The sequence below is a fragment of the Musca autumnalis genome, unplaced genomic scaffold, assembly GCF_047663935.1.
Source record: "Musca autumnalis isolate F117 unplaced genomic scaffold, ASM4766393v1 scaffold_1, whole genome shotgun sequence".
NCBI lineage: Eukaryota > Metazoa > Arthropoda > Insecta > Diptera > Muscidae > Musca > Musca autumnalis.
In genome coordinates, this window is record NW_027411644.1 from 61537610 (window position 1) to 61557335 (window position 19726).

General features: G+C 33.2%; 1 protein-coding gene across 10 annotated transcripts in view; it reads right to left on the bottom strand.

Annotated features, from left to right (window-relative positions):
* gpp (DOT1 like histone lysine methyltransferase grappa) overlaps positions 1–19726 on the bottom strand; it is a 215274-nt gene that overhangs the window by 54325 nt on the left and 141223 nt on the right. For all 10 annotated transcript variants that reach the window (XM_073977260.1, XM_073977223.1, XM_073977231.1 and 7 more), the window contains one exon: positions 2822–4417. In XM_073977260.1, coding sequence (XP_073833361.1) covers positions 2822–3100 — 279 coding nt within the window. In that variant the 5' untranslated portion in view covers positions 3101–4417. The remainder of the gene's footprint in view (positions 1–2821; positions 4418–19726) is intronic.

Genomic DNA, 19726 nt, shown 5'->3' on the forward strand with positions numbered 1-19726 from the left:
TATTTTTGTGTGGTTTTTTGCATTTTGTTATAATATTGTCTGTTATCTATCATTATACGCTTTTAAGGCTTCATTTGGTTCATGTATTTTCACGCAATTGGTCTAAAACGCAAGAAATTCTGAAAAATCTACTTTTTTGTAATTTTCGAATTGTGATGAATAATTTAAATATGCGTTTGATCATAAATTTTACATTCATATAAGGTCAGTGATTTGTTAGGAATATAGTAAGAGTATTTCCTTCATCAAAAACCAAGCGATTGTCATGTACGAATACACAGATATTACTCTTCCAAGTTTTCGGCATTTTTAAAAGAAGGCCGGATTACAGGAAAACTATAAGTTTTAGAGAAAAAATTTATTTGTTAAAAAATCCTTAAAAAGCCTCAAAAATATCGTATTCATATAAAATTTTAAGTTTTCACGCAAAAAATTTCAAGGCGCTAAGTGGGTTTCTAAAGTAAGTCAAAATAGAAGGATTATCATGATAATTTACACTAATGTAAACATGCGGTTCCACCTCAATATATTAAAAAAACACGTTATTCCAATTTTTTGCGTTATAATTCAAAATGTGGCCAGGTCGCTTTACAAATTTTTACCATATGATCGTGTATTTGACATGCCAAGTATATGGGTGAACGGGTGACTAAACACAAACTTTAGCCGCATTTACATTAACCGAATTTTAATAAAACGCGTCATTTAAGTTGTCAATTCTTTGAATATCTGTCAAATAAATGATATAATTGCTAGAAACAATTTATTGGGGTGCCAGTGAAAATAAATGTTCCTCAATAATTATTCCTATAAATGGTGTACCTTTAACGAAAACTTATGGCAAATCTCCTAAATACAGTTTTGTCGACTTTTGTATTAATTCTGGTTCATCTATCAGAACATGCATTAATATAAAAATACTGCCTTATAAAATCTTTCAAAACTTAACCTGTAACCAGTAGTTCGCTTCTCTAACTCATTTTTTGAGTTACCGACAAAAATCGGTAAAATAATAAAAACGCAAAATTATGAATAAAAAGTTCAAATAAAAGTTGACAGCACTCTTGCTATCGGTAGAACTTTACGACTAAATCATTTATTTTGGTCGCTAACTTATCGAAAAATATTGTTAATTACCAAAATTATAAGCATTTTAATTTTCCAAATTTTTGTTGGTAACTCAAAAAATGATTTAAAGAATGGAACTATTGGTCACTTAAGAAATTGAATCGTATACAAAAAGATAACCTGAAATGTGGCTAAACCACTTAATAAATGTAAACATGAGTTAATCAAGACGCGTTGTAATAAATGGCAAATTACCAAAAAAAGATAGATGAATATCTTTGTGAAGGTAACCAGTAGTGCGATTCCCTAACACATTTTTAGAGTTACCGACAAAAATCGGTAAAATTAAAATGCTTATAATTTCGGTAATTAACGATATTTTTCGGTAAGTTAGCGACGAATAAAAAGTAGTCGTAAAGTTCTACCGATAGAAGGGTGTTTTCAACTTTTATTTGAACTTTTCATTCATAATTTTGAGTTTTAATGTTAACGATTTTTGTCGGTAACTCAAAAAATGAGTTAGAGAATCGCAAATTTATGATCATATATCTGACAAGTCAATTTGATATGTTACTAGGCCATTTAATACCACTAAAACATATGTTCGTCAAAAATCATTACAATAAATCGTCTACATTCAAAGAAATTCTATCGCAAATGACAAAAAAAATGTTTTTCTACCTTTGGAGAAATTTGAATCAACCAAAACAAACATTTATACATATTATTTTTAAGCCCTCCAAATTGACATGTAACCAGGCCACTTTATAAATTGAAGCACATGATCAAGTTTGTGGCAAGCCAATATGAAAAGTGAGCCGATCACATAACAACTTCAAAGACTAACTTGTGTCTGTCAAAAATCATTCTTTATCATCATTCTCAATCATCTTTAACTAAAACCTATGACAAATGTCAAAAATTGTATTAAGGGTATTAATGGTTTGGTAGGTATTAATTGATAAATAAATAATTGAATAACTGATAAATGAAGTAAGTCTGACTAAATCAACCAAACTCAACCTTAATATAAATCCCTCTAAGAATGACCTGCAACCAGGCCACTTTAGTAATTGAATCTTATGATCGTGAAGTCAATTTGACCAGGCCATTTAATAATCTTAAAACACATCAATAATAGAGCTGGCAAAAAATCGATGGCACTATCGATAAAATCGATTATTTTGTAAAAATTAAATATCGATAGTTTCGATATGATCGGAACAAAAACCCCCAACCTAAAATTCATTGATATAAATAGAAATTTGGTTGTTTTTCGGTTTTGTGTGTGTGTGAGAAAGTAAGTCCGTAGTCACACGTACACATTTTTCGGAAAAATAAAATGTATTTTTTATTATTTTTATAAAATAAAAGCAATTGTTTATTCTCCTGTACATTTCTGTGAACTACTTGTTCAAAATGTCCAGAAATGCATTGTCATTTCCGCCATTTTCATCTCCAAAGTAATGGTGTTGACAACTTAACGATAATATCGATAGCAATCGATATTTTAAATTGGGAAAGTTGGGAATATCGATGGTTTGCCAGCTCTAATCAATAATCTGTATAATAAGTGGTGCGTGCCCCTTCAACAAAAACCTGTGGCAAATGGCAAAATATGCTGTAGATGTTAAAATGTGGAAACTTACTTAAATTGAACCCCAATTTGTTAACCTCTGTACTGGACAATCCTTTTTAAGTAAACAAACAGATATAGAAAAAAAATAAATAAATAATATTAGGTGGTACTTACCAAAGCAACAATACTGTCAACAGCTTTATTAAAGCGATCGACAAGATTTGTCATAGTCTTATAACAGGCAGTGTCTATATGATTAAGATTAATCTCCTCGAATGCCGACGAGATGCTGGGCAGTTCATCGCAAACAAATTTAATTGTATCAATAATATCGATGCCATTGTCATGACGATCGGAACCGGTACCAACTTGTAGGGGCCAAGTGAATGTTATGACCTCAGATGAACCAGCTGGCGAACGCAACACCAAGTCTTTGACTTGAGGTGCTGCCATATCTTTTTGCGAAATGTCGTTGAATGATGGTTGTCAATTAAATGAAATTTTGAATCGAATCAATTAATAATTCCACAACAGTAGTGATGATATAAAAAACGAGATGGAGAGTGTTGGGGAAACGAAAGAACTGGTGGCTGGTTTTTATTTGCGTTAATTTCGTTGTTTTTTTTTGTGATAAAAACGTTATCCTTTTTCCCAGCGGCTTGTGTGTTTATTTCTGAAAAAATATGCTTTGGTGCTTTGGCTGTGTGTAAGTTACTTGTTCTTCTTCTTCTTTTTGTTCTTGAATCAGCTGATGTTGATGTTAACGATGATATTTTTGTTAAGAATAAAGCGTTCCACTTAAGTTAAACGAGTATGACGACGCCAGATTATCGGTGGGTAGTAGTTTTGAAGATCTTGTGGTTTTTATTCTTTGCGATTCGATATTTTTGCTTTGTTTTTTGTTATTATTTGGGAATTGTTGTTGTTGTTAAAGGCAGTTTTTGTTACGTTTTGTTGTTGTTGTTTAATTTTATTATTATTATTGTATTACTAATATGATTTATGATGAGTTTTAAACAAAATATGCTATTATGTTTTTATTGCGACGACAAATGTTTAGCAAAATAAATTTTAACAAAATATATAACACAAAATATATATGAGAGTTTTTGTTATTTGCTTGGTTATATATATAGGATGAATGAGGAGTAGCGGGATCTCAAAATAATTAACAAAAAATAATATGTTTTTTTTTTTATCAGTTTCACGTAATAATGGCAGGAAGAAGTGGAGTTGTGTTTAGATTTTAAAGTTGTATTTTTTTGTAATGTTTTCCGTTTCCGTTTTTTAATTTAACAAGCGTTATGAGAATTGTTCTTTCAACATCTATGTTATGCAAAGAGGTTATAATTGCAAATTTTTATATAAATTTTCATATATTTTACGTAAATAAAACAATAGTTGTCATAACGGTCACAATGAGGTCGAAAGCGGCAATTGTGGTGACAACGACGGCGACGACGACGACGGCGTATTGATTAACGGCGTTATATTTGCAAACGACAACACGAAATATAATAACAATTGATGATAATTTCGTATTTTTGTTCGTTTTTTATGTTGCTGCTGGGCATTAAGAAAGCGATACATTTTCGCACGAATTCATCATTTTTAATTTAGTGTAAAAAATGTTCTCGTAATGATGATTTTGAATAAGTGTTTATTTGTGTATTTGTTTTTGTTCCAGAATTTTTTTATTTTGGCTTTATCCCGTTTTCTATTTATTTATATTTTTTGTTATGTTGTTTTATGTAAGAGCACAAAAAGAGTCTGAAACAAGAGAATAGAGAATGGGAGAAAAATGTCAAAAAATAAGAATAAGAATTGTCAAAAAATATATATAAATATGTATGTTAAAACAAATAAATCATTAAAATAAATTAAACATAAGAGCAACATAAATAATTTTGGATGATGTAAAACTGAAACTGAAATATAATGGAATGAAGTTTTTCTTTCTTTGTAAAACAAAATCATGCAAACACCAAAAATAATGTATGCCATGACTTTCTTCTTCCATTAAATACAGGATCTAGAGTTTTTACATCCATAAATATATGTATCACTTTTTTGTGATATTTCTTTAAGTTTAACTTATAAAGTATACATTTGAAAATAATTTTATTGAAAAGTTAAAACTATTTTTAAGTTATATTAACCAGCCTTTTATTTTTATAAAGTAAATATCAAATCTAAATAATTTCTGCATTAATATTATAAAATTTTTAAAAATTGCGTCATACTTTGCAATAACATTTTTCCAATGTGAATAATGTTTCCATTTGTTGAATGTTTATTTAGTAATTTGTGACATTATATAACATCATTTATTATAATTATAATATAAATATCATGTTGTTTGACATTTGAGCAGCAGACTCTAAAACATATGTAAATATATATAAAATATACAAGTTTCTCTACGAACTTTATTCTAGAGGATTTCCTCTAACTAAATCAATTAAAATAAACATTAGTTTAAAAGCCCTCAGGCTTATCATTACGAAATAAAAAATTAAATTAAATACCCCTTTCAAATTGACATGTTACCAGGTCACTTTTGAATTCGAAGCATATGATCGTGTTTATGACAAGTAGCCAGGTCACTTAAACGGTGTACCTTTAATTAAAACCTATGACAAATTGCAAAAGACTAAAGGGTGTTCTACACGGTATGTTTTTTACATATTTGTGCCATAACAACTGTCACTTTTTACAAATCTGAATTTTGTACACATGGTGTGAACCATACAGAAATTTCAATGCATCAAAGTGATATGTGTATACATATGTATTTTTTTCGAATATAACGCGCTCTATTCTCGTCTGTACAACCAAAGGTAAACAGCTGTTTTGTTTGTACGCGATATAAATAAAGAAAACAACAGAAAACGAATGAAAAATAAAATTATGCCTTGCAGAAGGAATTACATATGGGCGAAAAAAGTGACAGTTGCTATGCATGAATATGTAAAAAGCAGACCGTGTGAAAAGTGCATAAGTTTTCCGGCTTTTGTAGGCTTTAACTCAATGCCTACAGAAAGAAGGTCGGTCATTCAGAATACTTTTGACAAGAAACATAATAGATTTTACATTATTGTGATTTGAGTTTATTTGTATTGTAAATCACAATATTTTTTTTAGCAAACATAAAAAAGAGCTGGCATTGCTTTAACTCTGGACGAATTAACCAAAACAAGCATTGATATAAAAATACCGCATTATTTCCCTTACATCCCACCAAAATTGGCATGTGACTAGGCCACTTTAGAATTGGAAGCATAGCATTGTGTTTATGAAAAGTCAATTTGAAATGTGGCCATGCGACATAATCACCACCTTCGTCAAGAATCATTGCAATAAACAGTGTACCTTTAATGAAAACCTATGGCAACTGGTCAAAATAAATTAGAATCTTGAAGCATTGTGGCGTTTTTTATTGGGATAGCGTTTGCAATTTTGTTTTTTCAAAATAGTCTGGCTTAATCCCATTGTTGTTGTTTTAATATTTTAAAACAACTATTTTATTAGTGGAAAAGATTTGGCATTGTTCGCCAAGGGGTAAGGCAGGGAATACTATAGTTTCGATCCACGCCACTGGATCTCATCAGTTCCCTTGTTTCTTGTTTGTGGATATTCTCCACCGAAGTTATTTTTCAATAACTTCTTCAACAAAAAACTTTTTATACCCAAACATCAATCGTCAGCTCGAAGTATAAAGGTAAGCAAAGAAAAAAGTTCAATGAGAAGTTTTTCCTTGGCAACCTCATACAACTTCCACTTGTGTGTGTCGTCAAACTTCGACGAATCTTCTTTTTGTAGAATCTAAATAAAAAATTAGCATTACTAAAAAATATCGCTGTTTTCCTTAAATCGCTCCAGAATTGATACGTAACCTTTCTGAAAGGGTCTAAGAAGTACCCTTTCCTTCAGAATGGGACTACAGAAGTAGCCTTTCTTTCAGAATGGCTTGTTTTAGAAAGGGTCTAAAGAAGCCCCCATTTCTTTAAGAAAGGGTCTATAGAAGCACCCTTTCTTTAAGAAAGGGTCTATAGAAGCACCCTTTCTTTAATAAGAGGTCTATAGAAGCACCCTTTTTTTCATAAAAGGTCTATACAAGATCTAATTCTTTCATAAAAGTTCTATAGAAGCATCCTTTCTTTCAGAAAGTCTATAGAAGCGTCCTTTAAGAAAGGGTCTATAGAAGCGTCCTTTCTATCAGAAAAGTATGTAGAAGCACCCATTCTTTCAGAAAAGTCTGTAGAAGCACCCTTTCTTTCAGAAAAGTCTGTAGTAGCACCCTTTCTTTCAGAAAAGTCTGTAGAAGCACCCTTTCTTTCAGACAAGTCTGTAGAAACAGCCTTTCTTTCAGAAAAGGTCTATAGAAGCGTCCTTTCTATCAGACAAGTCTGTAGAAGCACCCTTTCTTTCAGAAAAGTCTGTAGAAGCACCCTTTCTTTCAGAAAAGTCTGTAGAAGCAGCCTTTCTTTCAGAAAAGGTCTATAGAAGCGTCCTTTCTATCAGACAAGTCTGTAGAAGCACCCTTTCTTTCAGAAAAGTCTGTAGAAGCACCCTTTCTTTCAGAAAAGTCTGTAGAAGCAGCCTTTCTTTCAGAAAAGGTCTATAGAAGCACCCTTTCTTTCAGAAAAGGTCTATAGAAGCACCCTTTCTTTAAGAAAGGGTCAATAGAAGCACCCATTCTTTAAGAAAGGGTCTATAAAAGCACCCCTTCTCTATAAAAGCACCCCTTCTCTATAAAATCACCCCTTCTTTAATAAGAGGTCTATAGAAGCACCCTTTCTTTAATAAGAGGTCTATAGAAGATCTAATTCTTTCATAAAAGTTCTTTAAGAAAGGGTCTATAGAAGCGTCCTTTCTATCAGAAAAGTCTGTAGAAGCACCCATTCTTTCAGAAAAGTCTGTAGAAGCACCCTTTCTTTCAGAAAAGTCTGTAGAAGCAGCCTTTCTTTCAGAAAAGGTCTATAGAAGCACCCTTTCTTTAAGAAAGGGTCAATGGAAGCACTCTTTCTTTAAGAAAGGGTCTCTAGAACAAGCATGTTCACATTTGGCACGGCTGTGCCGATGATTTTCGGCAATTTACACGCACACGTCCCGAATGCACAGAAAGAGCGTACAAAAGAGAGCAAATGTTTTGATTTATTATTGTTTTACACCTTGCGTGAATACAAACTTACTAACACACTCTTATAAGTTGCCAATATTCTGAAAACATTCACATTTTCTCCGCTCTCTTTTTGGTCATGGTAGCTCTAGAAGCACCCATTCTTTAAGAAAGGGTCTATAAAAGCACCCCTTCTCTATAAAAGCGCCCTTTCTTTAATAAGAGGTCTATAGAAGCACCCTTTTTTTCATAAAAGGTCTATAGAAGATCTAATTCTTTCATAAAAGTTCTTTAAGAAAGGGTCTATAGAAGCGTCCTTTCTATCAGAAAAGTCTGTAGAAGCACCCTTTCTTTCAGAAAAGTCTGTAGAAGTGCCCTTTCTTTCAGACAAGTCTGTAGAAACAGCCTTTCTTTCAGAAAAGGTCTATAGAAGCGTCCTTTCTATCAGACAAGTCTGTAGAAGCGTCCTTTCTATCAGACAAGTCTGTAGAAGCACCCTTTCTTTCAGAAAAGTCTGTAGAAGCACCCTTTCTTTAAGAAAGGGTCAATAGAAGCACTCTTTCTTTAAGAAAGGGTCTCTAGAAGCACCCATTCTTTAAGAAAGGGTCTATAAAAGCACCCCTTCTTTAATAAGAGGTCTATAAAAGCACCCTTCTTTAATAAGAGGTCTATAGAAGCACCCTTTCTTTAATAAGAGATCTATAGAAGCACCCTTTCTTTAATAAGAGGTCTATAGAAGCACCCTTTTTTTCATAAAAGGTCTATAGAAGATCTAATTCTTTCATAAAAGTTCTATAGAAGCGTCCTTTCTTCAAGAAAAGGTCTATAGAAGCGTCCTTTCTATCAGAAAAGTCTGTAGAAGCAACCATTCTTTCAGAAAAATCTGTAGAAGGACCCTTTATTTCAGAAAAGTCTGTAGAATTACCCTTTGTTTCAGAAAAGTCTGTAGAAGCAGCCTTTCTTTCAGAAAAGGTCTATAGAAGCAGCCTTTCTTTCAGAAAAGGTCTATAGAAGCACCCTTTCTTTCAGAAAAGGTCTATAGAAGCACCCTTTCTTTAAGAAAGGGTCTCTAGAAGCACCCATTCTTTACGAAATGGTCTATAAAAGCGCCCCTTCTTTAATAAGAGGTCTATAAAAGCACCCCTTCTTTAATAAGAGGTCTATAGAAGCACCCTTTTTTCATAAAAGGTCTATAGAAGATCTAATTCTTTCATAAAAGTTCTATAGAAGCATCCTTTCTTTCAGAAAGTTCTATCAGAAAGGGTCTATAGAAGCACTCTTTGTTTCAGAAAAGCATCCGATATGGCTTAGAACCTTTATTCTCTACTATGAGTTCCGTTTAAATTTTTAAAATTTCGACATTAATTGTCCACTACGGGATCCAATTTCAGTTTAATTATTCTTTTTGTATTTCAACAACAATTCCTCTTTTTTACTTAGCATGTCCTTAAAATCTTGTTCGTCCCTCACTTTGTATAAATATCCATGTTTAGAGACTGATTTGTCATGTGACCTTTCCGCTTTATCGTTTTATTAGCCTAGCCGCCATGGCACAATAATAAGGTACAGCGCCAAAAACAGCTGATTTTCAGACTAGTTGTCAAAATGTATTATTTTAAATTAAAACTCATACAAAATGTAAAGAAGCAATGCACAGTAATGCATTATTGTGATCAAATTTGACGTTTGGTATGATTTGATCATGGTGGAATAAGGTGTTACATCAAATCATACCAAACGTCAAATTTGATCACAATAATGCATTACTGTGAATCATGGTGCAATTACATAGGTAGATGCCTCAGCCCAGCTGATCGAATCTAAAACGCAAGATCTATTTAACAGGTCACGTAAGTAGCACAAATACAACTCTGTTTTGGCCAAAAATTCTTCAATATGTCAAAATGTTTGTTTACGTTTTCATACAATTTATTCACAATAACATGAAAAATCAAAACAAAAAGCCATATGATTCGGTAAGTCAGAGATAGCATGTGTTCACTTCACTGTACAAACACAAGCGATAAAAAGAGACAACAAGAAACCATTTGGCGAAAATTTTGACAGTTTACATTACAAAAATGTTGCTTTGTTGTAGCAATTCGCCGATGTTTCTACCTAAGTAATTGTACCATGCTGTGAATTGCTTGTTTACATTTTGTATGAGATTTTATTCACAATAATACATTTTGACAACTAGTCTGAAAATCAGCTGTTGTTGGCGCTGTACCTTATTATTGTGCCAGGGATTTGATGTAACACCCATGGTGGAATAAGAAAGTGTTACATCAAATCATACCAAACGTCAAAATTGTTCACAATAACGCATTGCTGTGAATTGCTTGTTTACCTTTTGTATGCGATTTTATTCACAATTATGTATTCTGACAACTAGTGTGATAATCAGCTGTTGGTCCCGTTGTACCTGTATTATTGTGCCATGGTAACACCTTCTTATTCCACCATGCTAGCCGCTTAATAATTAAAAACAAACATATGATGGTGCAACTTAAAATAAAACGCATGGCAAATGACATAAATATTGTTTTTGAGCCTAAAATAAAGCAAATTTCTTTGCAGAAGGGGAAATTTGTTGATTAACGATGCGGCAAATAATGGAAAAAAATATTTGAGAAAGAAAAAGAGTTGCGTAAATAACGTCTTTTAGTATCTACATTTACGACAGGCCAATTTAATATGTAGTCAGGCCACTTAATAATTTAAACCAGTGGAGACCAACAAAATACAATCAACGAAAACATGTGTGATTAGCTTCGTTCCAGAACTAAAAAGTTTAATTTAACACATTTTTACTCGAAATGCGTTCCCGTACACCAAAAAAGTTGCAAAATGTTCACTTCTCTTTGAACGAAAATGGCGCTGAATAGCTTTCTCTTTAGAAACTTTTTACACGACGAATTTGAGCGAGCAAAAATGTGCAACATGTTTGCCGCCTTCCGATTGGCTGACATGCCGACTTTGACATTTGTTTCAGATTTTTTGACGTTTCTGCCATTTTTCCGTTCCCGTACATTTTGGAAAAATGTGTGCGTTGAACACATTTTTGACAGTTTTCTCTTTTGAACATTTTACCATTAAAAAAGTACTGGAACGAAGCTAATGTATGAGTGAAAAAAAGCAACAGCCAAATTATGTTTATCGTTTGTTTTTGTTTACGTACAGTTTGCGTGAGGGAGAAAAGCAAATGGAAAGACAACTCAGTGGGATCGCTGAGTATACCATCTTTGCATAAAATCTTATAATAAAACGTATGGCAAGTGGCAGAAATTGTGCTTTGGAACAATTGTAGAATGAAATGGAGGAAATTTCGTTGCGAAAATAGAAAATTTTAACTGTATGTACTGTAAACTATAATTTTAAGGTAGTAAATGGCATCATCTACCTCGATACTATCGAAAATGTATATATAATATAGTACATTACTGATCATAAGGAGGGTGTAACTAGTTAGCATGTCAGCAGGATTCTCCTCCTCTCTTTTTAATATGGGATTAGTTTCTGCGTGTGCCCTCTGACTTGTTCGTGGGAAAAAGATTTTTTTCTACATAAACTTTAAAATTATAAATTCTGTACGATTTTCTTAAAAAAAAAATCATAATTTACATTCCATATAAATTAATTAGATTTTTATTATTTTCATATTTTCTACTGATTTGCAATTCAATATCAATGCAAAACTAAAAAAAAAATTAATAATACAACAATGAAAACAAAACCAATGCATATTAATTAAACGTAGACTTGACCTTGTCTATCAGTAATCAAAAATAAACATCTATTGTTTATAATGATGATGGCGATGATTATGGTGTTGATGATAATGAAGTATGCATTTCCATTCTCATTTCCATTTTATTTTTGTTGCTGTTGTTGTTTTTGTTTTGCAAAAATTAGTATTCATTTTCTGGTTAATAATACTATATACTTTTTGTGTTTTGCATTTTTGCGTTCTTGGCTAGGCTAGCAACAATTGAATTGTTGCTTTTTGTTGTTGTTGCCACTCACACAAACCGTGCTGTAATAATCATCAGAATGTATTTATACTATATGAATAACACAAAAAGCACACAATATTACATACAAATATGTATAAAAAATTTACGTGACCATGAATATATTGCACAATGACGTTGGATAAATTACGTTTGCAAAAAAAAGGAAAAACAAAAATATAGAATTTTTATTTTTTTGCAAACAAAACATGAATATTTGTTGTTGTTGTTGTTGTTGTTGCTGCTGCTCAGATTAATGTCAGAATTTAGTTACATTTTCTATAAATAATTGCCTGGCAAAATAATGTCTAAAAAAAGAAACAACAACAATAATCGATTTAAAAAACATGGAAGTGTTTTGTAATATACAATAAAGGTGTGGTGTTTAGCAATTTCGACAGAAAGTAGGTCACTTTAAAAATGACGTCAAATTTTAAATTACTTTTTTACCAAAGGGGCTTTAATAATTAGATTTTCATATTTCCAAATGACATTTACAGTGGCGCATTGGAATGACTGGCGCTGATTTGAGGCCGTTCAAGGAAGCCACCTTGGTGCTTGGTTAGAATGTCCCCTCAGAGCCAATGGATGTCAGTGCTACGAACCCTGAAGTGCTTCGATCACATGAAGTGCCATATCATTGCGATAAAAAATATCGCAGGGCAATACTCTTTGATATAAAATAAGTCTACCCTTGACTTTTCGAAGATGTTCATGAGAATTATTTATAGTTTTGTTTCACTGATTCTAATTTAAAATATGTATATAGATTTCATATCCATCCCCTTTTTCATTTTCCCTCTAATGTGGATATAAAGTCGAACATTCGTTATAAAGAGCATATTTTGTGTGGGAACTCATAGTTAAACTTTTAACAGAGAAATATGCTCTGTTCCAGAACCTGCAAGAAACTACTATTTTCTACTACGATAACATTTTTTCCTTTATGTTATAGGAAAAAATAGTAGAAATTAGTAGATTCTGGTAGTTCTGGAACAGACAAATAATTATTCGTTGTGAAAGTAATAATGGGAAAATGATCGTAGGTTGTCATATTAGTCTTGCGAGTTATTCCACAATTATTTTTTTATGAATATCCTGTAATTCTAATTTTTGCTACCAAAAATCCACAATATCTTTGACTGGACAGTTTAGTATGTGCCTAGGCCACTTAATTATTTAAAACAAAACATATGATTGATAATGTAGATGCTGCATCTTAAACTAAAACGCTTGGAAAATTGGCAAAAATTTTACTTTTGAGCCATTGGAGCATGAAATGAAGGAAATTTTGTCGCAAAGAGGATATTTATTCTATTAACTGTGCGGCAAAAATTAGGAAATTAACCATTTCTGGGAAAGAGCCATCCAAATAGAGTCTCAAACTCAACAGCAATAAAACCAAGTTCATGTTATTTAAGAACAAGATGTCCAGAAATTTCAGACCAACTGATGAAGTTGACAACTATAATTTTATGGTAGTAAATGGGGCACATCCACCCCGGTACATTCATAAGTAGGTATATAAGAACCAAACTTCCTATTTGAATAGTAACAAGTAAAAAGTATCAGTCGGCTTTGCCGACAGAGATATACCCTCAGCCTGTGCAAATTAAAACATTTGTTTCACAAAAAAACTTATGTATTTAGGGGGTTTCAAAATTTTGGTCGTATGAACCGACAAAAATGTTGATTAGGATTAAAGTTCAAAAAATTTGCGAAAAAGGTACTTAAAGGAATGGACCGGCATAGACCATGGGGTTGCCATAGGTGGTTTTTACACCCTTGGGGATGTTTTCTCAAGAAGTATGGACTTGCCCCTGAAACAACTTTTACCATCGTAATTGAGGCATCGAATGCAAGTTGCTTCAACAAAAATCAAACTGATTCAATAGCAGGTCTTAAAGTGAACTTATCCAAAATTTTGTGTGGGAGGTACGGGATGGAGTGGACAAATATAGTCCATATTCGAACCTGATCTATATCTGGTAGATATTATGAGAATGTGTAAAGTATGGACCAAATCGGTCACTTCCATCAAGAGTTATTGTGCGCACAATTTTTCCGAATATTTTTGAACTTTTGTGGGGTAGGTACCTGAAGGAGTGGACCGATATGGCTTATCTACGAACTTAAAGTAAGTTTGGAAACAATATTACGAAGGCCAAATTTTGGCAGGAATCGGCATTTCCGTTCGAGAATTATCTTGCGCTTCCACCCATAAACATGGTGTCATCGGGTTTGTTTTTCAACTTTCAGGCTATTTTTGCAAGAAGTATGGACTTGCCCCTGAGGAAACTTGTACCTTCGTATAGGGGACAGTGAATACAAGATGTTACAAAAAAAACCAAGGCGATTCGAGAGCAGGTCCTAAACTGAACTTTTCCGAAATTTTGTGTGGGAGGTACTCGAAGGAGTTTACCGATTGAGTCCATATTGGAACCTCATCTAAGTCTGGTAGAAATTTCATAATGTGCAAAGTATGGACCAAATCGGTTACTCCCTTCAAGAGTTATCGTCCGCACAAATTTTCCGAACATTTTCGAACTTTTGTGGGGGAGGTACCGGAAGGAGTGGACCGATAAAATCCATCTTTGAACTTGAACTAAGTTTGGACAAAATATTATAATTGTTCCACAAACATCCCAGATGGGACAAGGGAGACTTCTCTCATATCAATGAGTGCACGCCGATTCATATTGGCTCAATGATATGGGACCTACTTTTTATTGCCGAGTCCGAACGGCGTGTCTTACGACACCACTTATAGAGAAGTTTTTCATGGCTTAAATACTCAGGAAATGTCGCCAGCATTACTGAGCGGGAATTTTGCCACCGTTGAAAATTTGATGTTGCTTGGCCTGGGATTCGAACCGCAGGCCTTCTGAGTGCAAGGCGGACGTGCTAACCATTGCACCACGGTGGCCCCTTGGACAAAATATTACGAAAGCCAAATTTTGGACCGAATCGGCAGATCCGTTCGAGAGTTATCTTGCGCTCCAACCACTACACACGGTGTCATAGGGTTTTTTGTAACTTTCAGGCTATTTTCTCAGGAAGTATGGACTTGCCCCTAATGAAACTTACAGCGTCGTATAGAGGACAGCGAATACAACTTGCGTAAACAAAAATCAAAGCGATTCGAGACCAGGCCGTAAACTGAACTTTTCCGAAATTTTGTGTGGGAGGTACCCGAAGGAGTGGACCGATTGAGTCCATATTGAAACCTCATCTAAGTTTGGTAGAAGTTACACGATGTGCAAAGTATGGACCAAATCGGTTATTCCCTACAAGAGTTATCGTGCGCACAAGTTTTGCTACAATTTTTGAACATTTGTGGGGGAGGTACCTGAAGGAGTGGACCTATATGGCCCATCTTCGAACTTAAATCGAATCTGGACAAAATATTTCGATACCCAAAATTTGAACCGAATCGATTAATCCGTTCGAGAGTTATCGTTCGCACCAGCCTGCCAGACAGACGGACGGACATTGCTAGATCTACTCAAAATTATCTGAAACGGATATCGTACAAACATACTTGGGGTCTAAAACCATTATTTCGATGAGGCACATTTTTGGTCGTATCAAAGTGTAAATACCCTCTTTAGCCTAAAGACTGAGAGTATAAAAACACTATTCCTGCACAGTTAATCAAATTTTTGCCACTTGTCGTACTGTAACATTAAAGATGCCACAAACTCTATTATTAAACAGCTGATGCCGCTGAAAATCGATAAGCTGAGAGTCGGACACATAACTGTTTTCTCTCCCTCCATAATAGTACGTTTATATATAACCGGATTTAACAAACCCACTGGGTTTCAAATGTCAATTCCTTTGCGTATACGTCAAATAAATCCTCATTAAGAAGGTTAACCATGCAAAAGGCTATAATATAAACATGGCCTAATACCCCGCTTACACTTAACCGGATTAACCCAGTGGGTTTGGGTTTCAAATGTCAATTCCATAGCGCAAACGTCAAATAAATCCTCGAAGTGGGTTAACCTGAAAAAAACTGTAATGTAACCGTACTATAAGCTCAACAATTTCTCATGTAATGAGCTTTCGGTGGACATTGCCATCAGCTGTTTTATAAAGTAGTGGTTAAGCGTCATGTCCACACATTTGTTTTAAAATAAGTATATGTAATTAAACATATTTACGCTCTTTATATTTTAGTTTCAAATTATTTTCGAAATTTTGATAATGTTTTCCCTTTATGAAGTCCATATTTATATTAGGCAATTTTCCTTGCGGCAATTGTCAGTTTGACGGAGAGATAGGTAAGGGATATGGTAACCCTTTGCATCTCTACATCTTCTCTCAACGACAAACAGACAATTGCCGCAAGGAAAATTGCCTAGTGTAAATATTTAAAATTTGTCAAATAATTCCAATATAGTACTTGCAGATTCTAGAACAGAGCAATATAAAAAATACTTCTCTGTCTGACTCTTTGTTATTTCTTTTGAACCCACTTAAAGCCACTGGTCGTTTAAACGCCACCAAAAATGGTTGCAAAATTTAGCGTAACTTGGATATTTTCGCACATTTTTGTAGGGTTTTTTGCATTTTCTTATAGTATTGTCTGTTATCTGTCATCCCATGCTCATAAAGCTTTATTTGGCCTATGTATCTCCACGCAATTGGCCTAAAACGCAAGCAATTCAAAAAAATCGACTTTTTTTGTAATATTCGACTTTTGATGAAAATTTTAAATATGCGATAAAAATTTAATCATAAATGTTACATTCATATAAAGTCAGGGATTTGTTAGGAGTATAGTAAGAGTATTTTTCTCAATAAAAAACCAAGGGATTGGCATGAAAGAATACTCCTATATTACCCTTCAAAGTGTTTGGGACTTTAAATAGAAGACCTGATTGCAGGAAAACTATACGAGATTTTTTTTAAATGCTTAAAAAGTCTCAAAAATATCAATTTCATAAAAATTTTAAGTTTTCTCGCAAAAAAATCTCGGTGCTAAGTGGGTTAAAGTGACTATTACAGCCCAATGTTGTCTGTTATAGCATAATGTGTTCCGAAGTGTACAGTGTGTGTCAGTTATCATAAATTTCTGCACAGTTAATCAACAAATTTACTTCATTTCATGCTCCAATGGCTTCAAAGCACAATTCTTTGTCATTTGCCATCCGTTTTATTCTGAGATGCACCATATTGTCAATCATATGTTTGTTTTAAATTATTAAGCGGCCTGGCCACATATTAAAATGACATGTCAAAAATAAGTACATATATAGGTTTTAATCGATAAATCTACAAGGCCACATGGCAAATCAGGCACTCTTCCACTTATAATCAACAGATATTTAAATAAATGGATTCAAGAACGTTCCATATTTTAAAGACATACAAAATATAAAATATAGTTTTAATTGGGATTTAGTGACGCCAATTAAAGTGGCATTTTGAGTGGACAACATGTAGAACATTGATAGACACCACTTCTAAGAAAGTTTTTCATGACTGGAAGGTACAGAACAAGTGTCTGGCATTTTGCTGAGGGTTTCCTTATTTTATATGCAAATGAGAAACAACTGACGGGAGTTACTATAACGAAGAAAGATTAAAAAATAAAAAATAAAAATAACAAATTTTTAATTTATTCCGTCATTTAGGTATATATGGCGCCTGCCTGGATGGCAAAATTCGAATTCGTATACTTAGAATCACTATATATTTGAGGTATTTAAGAGTTTTTTAGGCAAAATACCATTAACTTTTCTTCTTTTGAAATGCCTGCTCTGTAGAAAAATGTAAAAATAACGATAATGTGATTAAATTTTTTGCATGAATATAAAGTCGGAAGAACATTCGATATACTTAAGAAAAATGTCATAGATATGATTAACTATGGTAATTTATTCTCGAATTTTGGACGAAAATGGCTAGTAGCAGATCTTCTGCAACATTATTAGATGTCTCATAAAAATTAAATGTTGCTAGCGTTTGGAGGGCAACGAAACGTAGTACGGGCCGTAGTACGGTTTCTAAGTGGTAAAAATCGCAAGTCTGACAACTTTAATCCACTTTTTTACATTTTACACTTGCACTCAAAACAGGTGTTTTGGGAGTTTACATCATTTATTTGACAGATATTGTATGGATGTGATAACTTAAATGATGCATGTTTTATAAAACATGTTAAATATAAAATGTGTTTTATAGTACATTTACATATAACTGGATTTAGTCAATGGCTTTAAATTGTCAAATATTCCCTCATAAAGGATGTTAAGCCGGCAAAAAGCTCTAATGTGAACATGGCATTATTCTTCTTATTAACATTAGGCAATACAATTTTCCTTAGAAAACTCAAAGTGTGGCCAGTCCACCTTAAAAGTCAACCAAACAAAATGTCAATGTGAAAAAAAAAATAATTCTCTTTGTAAATATAAAGTTCTTGCAATATAAATTAAAAACAAAGAGATTTAAAAAGCCATTGAACTTTCTCCTTTTTTATGAAAAAAACCAACAAAAAAGAAAACAAATCACGACAAAGAATTTGTTTTTGATTCGTGATAGCAACTCTGTTCATTAAAATAACCCATTTAGCAGCAAAGTTGAACAAAACACACACCCACCTTTTCTTTGCTATAAAAATAATTGTTGTTTGTTGGTGTTGTTGCAATTGTTGTTCCGCGCCCAATAGACAGGCTGTGAATTGTGGTCTATTAGTCATAAATAATCAACTTTACGTCATATAATAAACTTGTGCAAAAGAATTGCCCCATTCTGCGGTTGTTTGGTGTTTTTTAAGTACAGAATATGTATTTATGAATCTCAAACTAGAATTCTCTACCCTTTAACCCACATAAAGCCACTGGTCGTTTAAAGGCCGCAAAAAATGGTTGGAAAAATTGACGTAAAACTCGGGTAACGCTAAATGAACTACAGCGAATCGGAAGCCAAAGCATCAAGTTTTATTCAATATCAACCGAAGAGAACCTCCTGGTTTAAGAAGAAAAAATACACAGTGTTTACAAGAAATGTCGAATAAAACCCAACAAATCTATATATATAAAAATGGTGTAAAAAATGTATAGTAATTCATAAAATGAGAACGGCTAGGCCGATTTCTGTAAAATTTTTTGTCAGTTATTCGTATTTTCGAGGAGAAGGTCTTTACGGAAGAAAATTTTGGAAAATCTCTCTGGAAAAGTCCGAAAATTGGAAAAATCGAAAATTGAGTATGAGTATATAATTTTCCGGGGGGAAGTCTATACTTCCCGAGATATGGGTCTTGACTTTTTACTTTCCCATTTCTCGGGAAGTATAGACTTCCCCCCGGAAAATTATATATCGTTGTATTGAGGATGCCAAGGGCTATCTACTGTAAAAATTTCAGCCCGATCCGAGAGGTGCCCCTAAACAACCTAAAGGTGTGAAAGTACGAAATTGAATTGAGAATCATAACAGGAACATTAAAGGCCACACCGACAGATTGGTTACCAATGTTAGCTAATATCCAACCTAATATCCAAGAACATGAAAAGAAGGAAATTTTTTTGAAAAAAAGAGGAAATTTGTCTATTAAATCTGCGGCAATTTAGGAAAATAACCATTTTTGGGAAGGAGATAACCAAATTGAGTTTCTAAGTCAACAGCAATAAAACCAAGTTCATGTTATTTAGGAACAAGATGTCCAATGTTTATTAGGGAAAGAGAGAGATGGGGCACTAATAAAATTGCACACAGAGAAAATGTGTCAAAATAATAGTGTTTCGATTTCGTAAATATAAACGTACTGTTAGGTAAAAACTCATCAAAATATCATACAGGGATACGAGATTGTAAAAAAGTCTTAACCCTATTAAAGGTAGGCTGACGTATTAGTCTGTGTGTATTAATAATATGAGCATATTCCATTGACAGATCTATGATTTTAACAGTAATTCTAATTGTTGTAACCAAAAT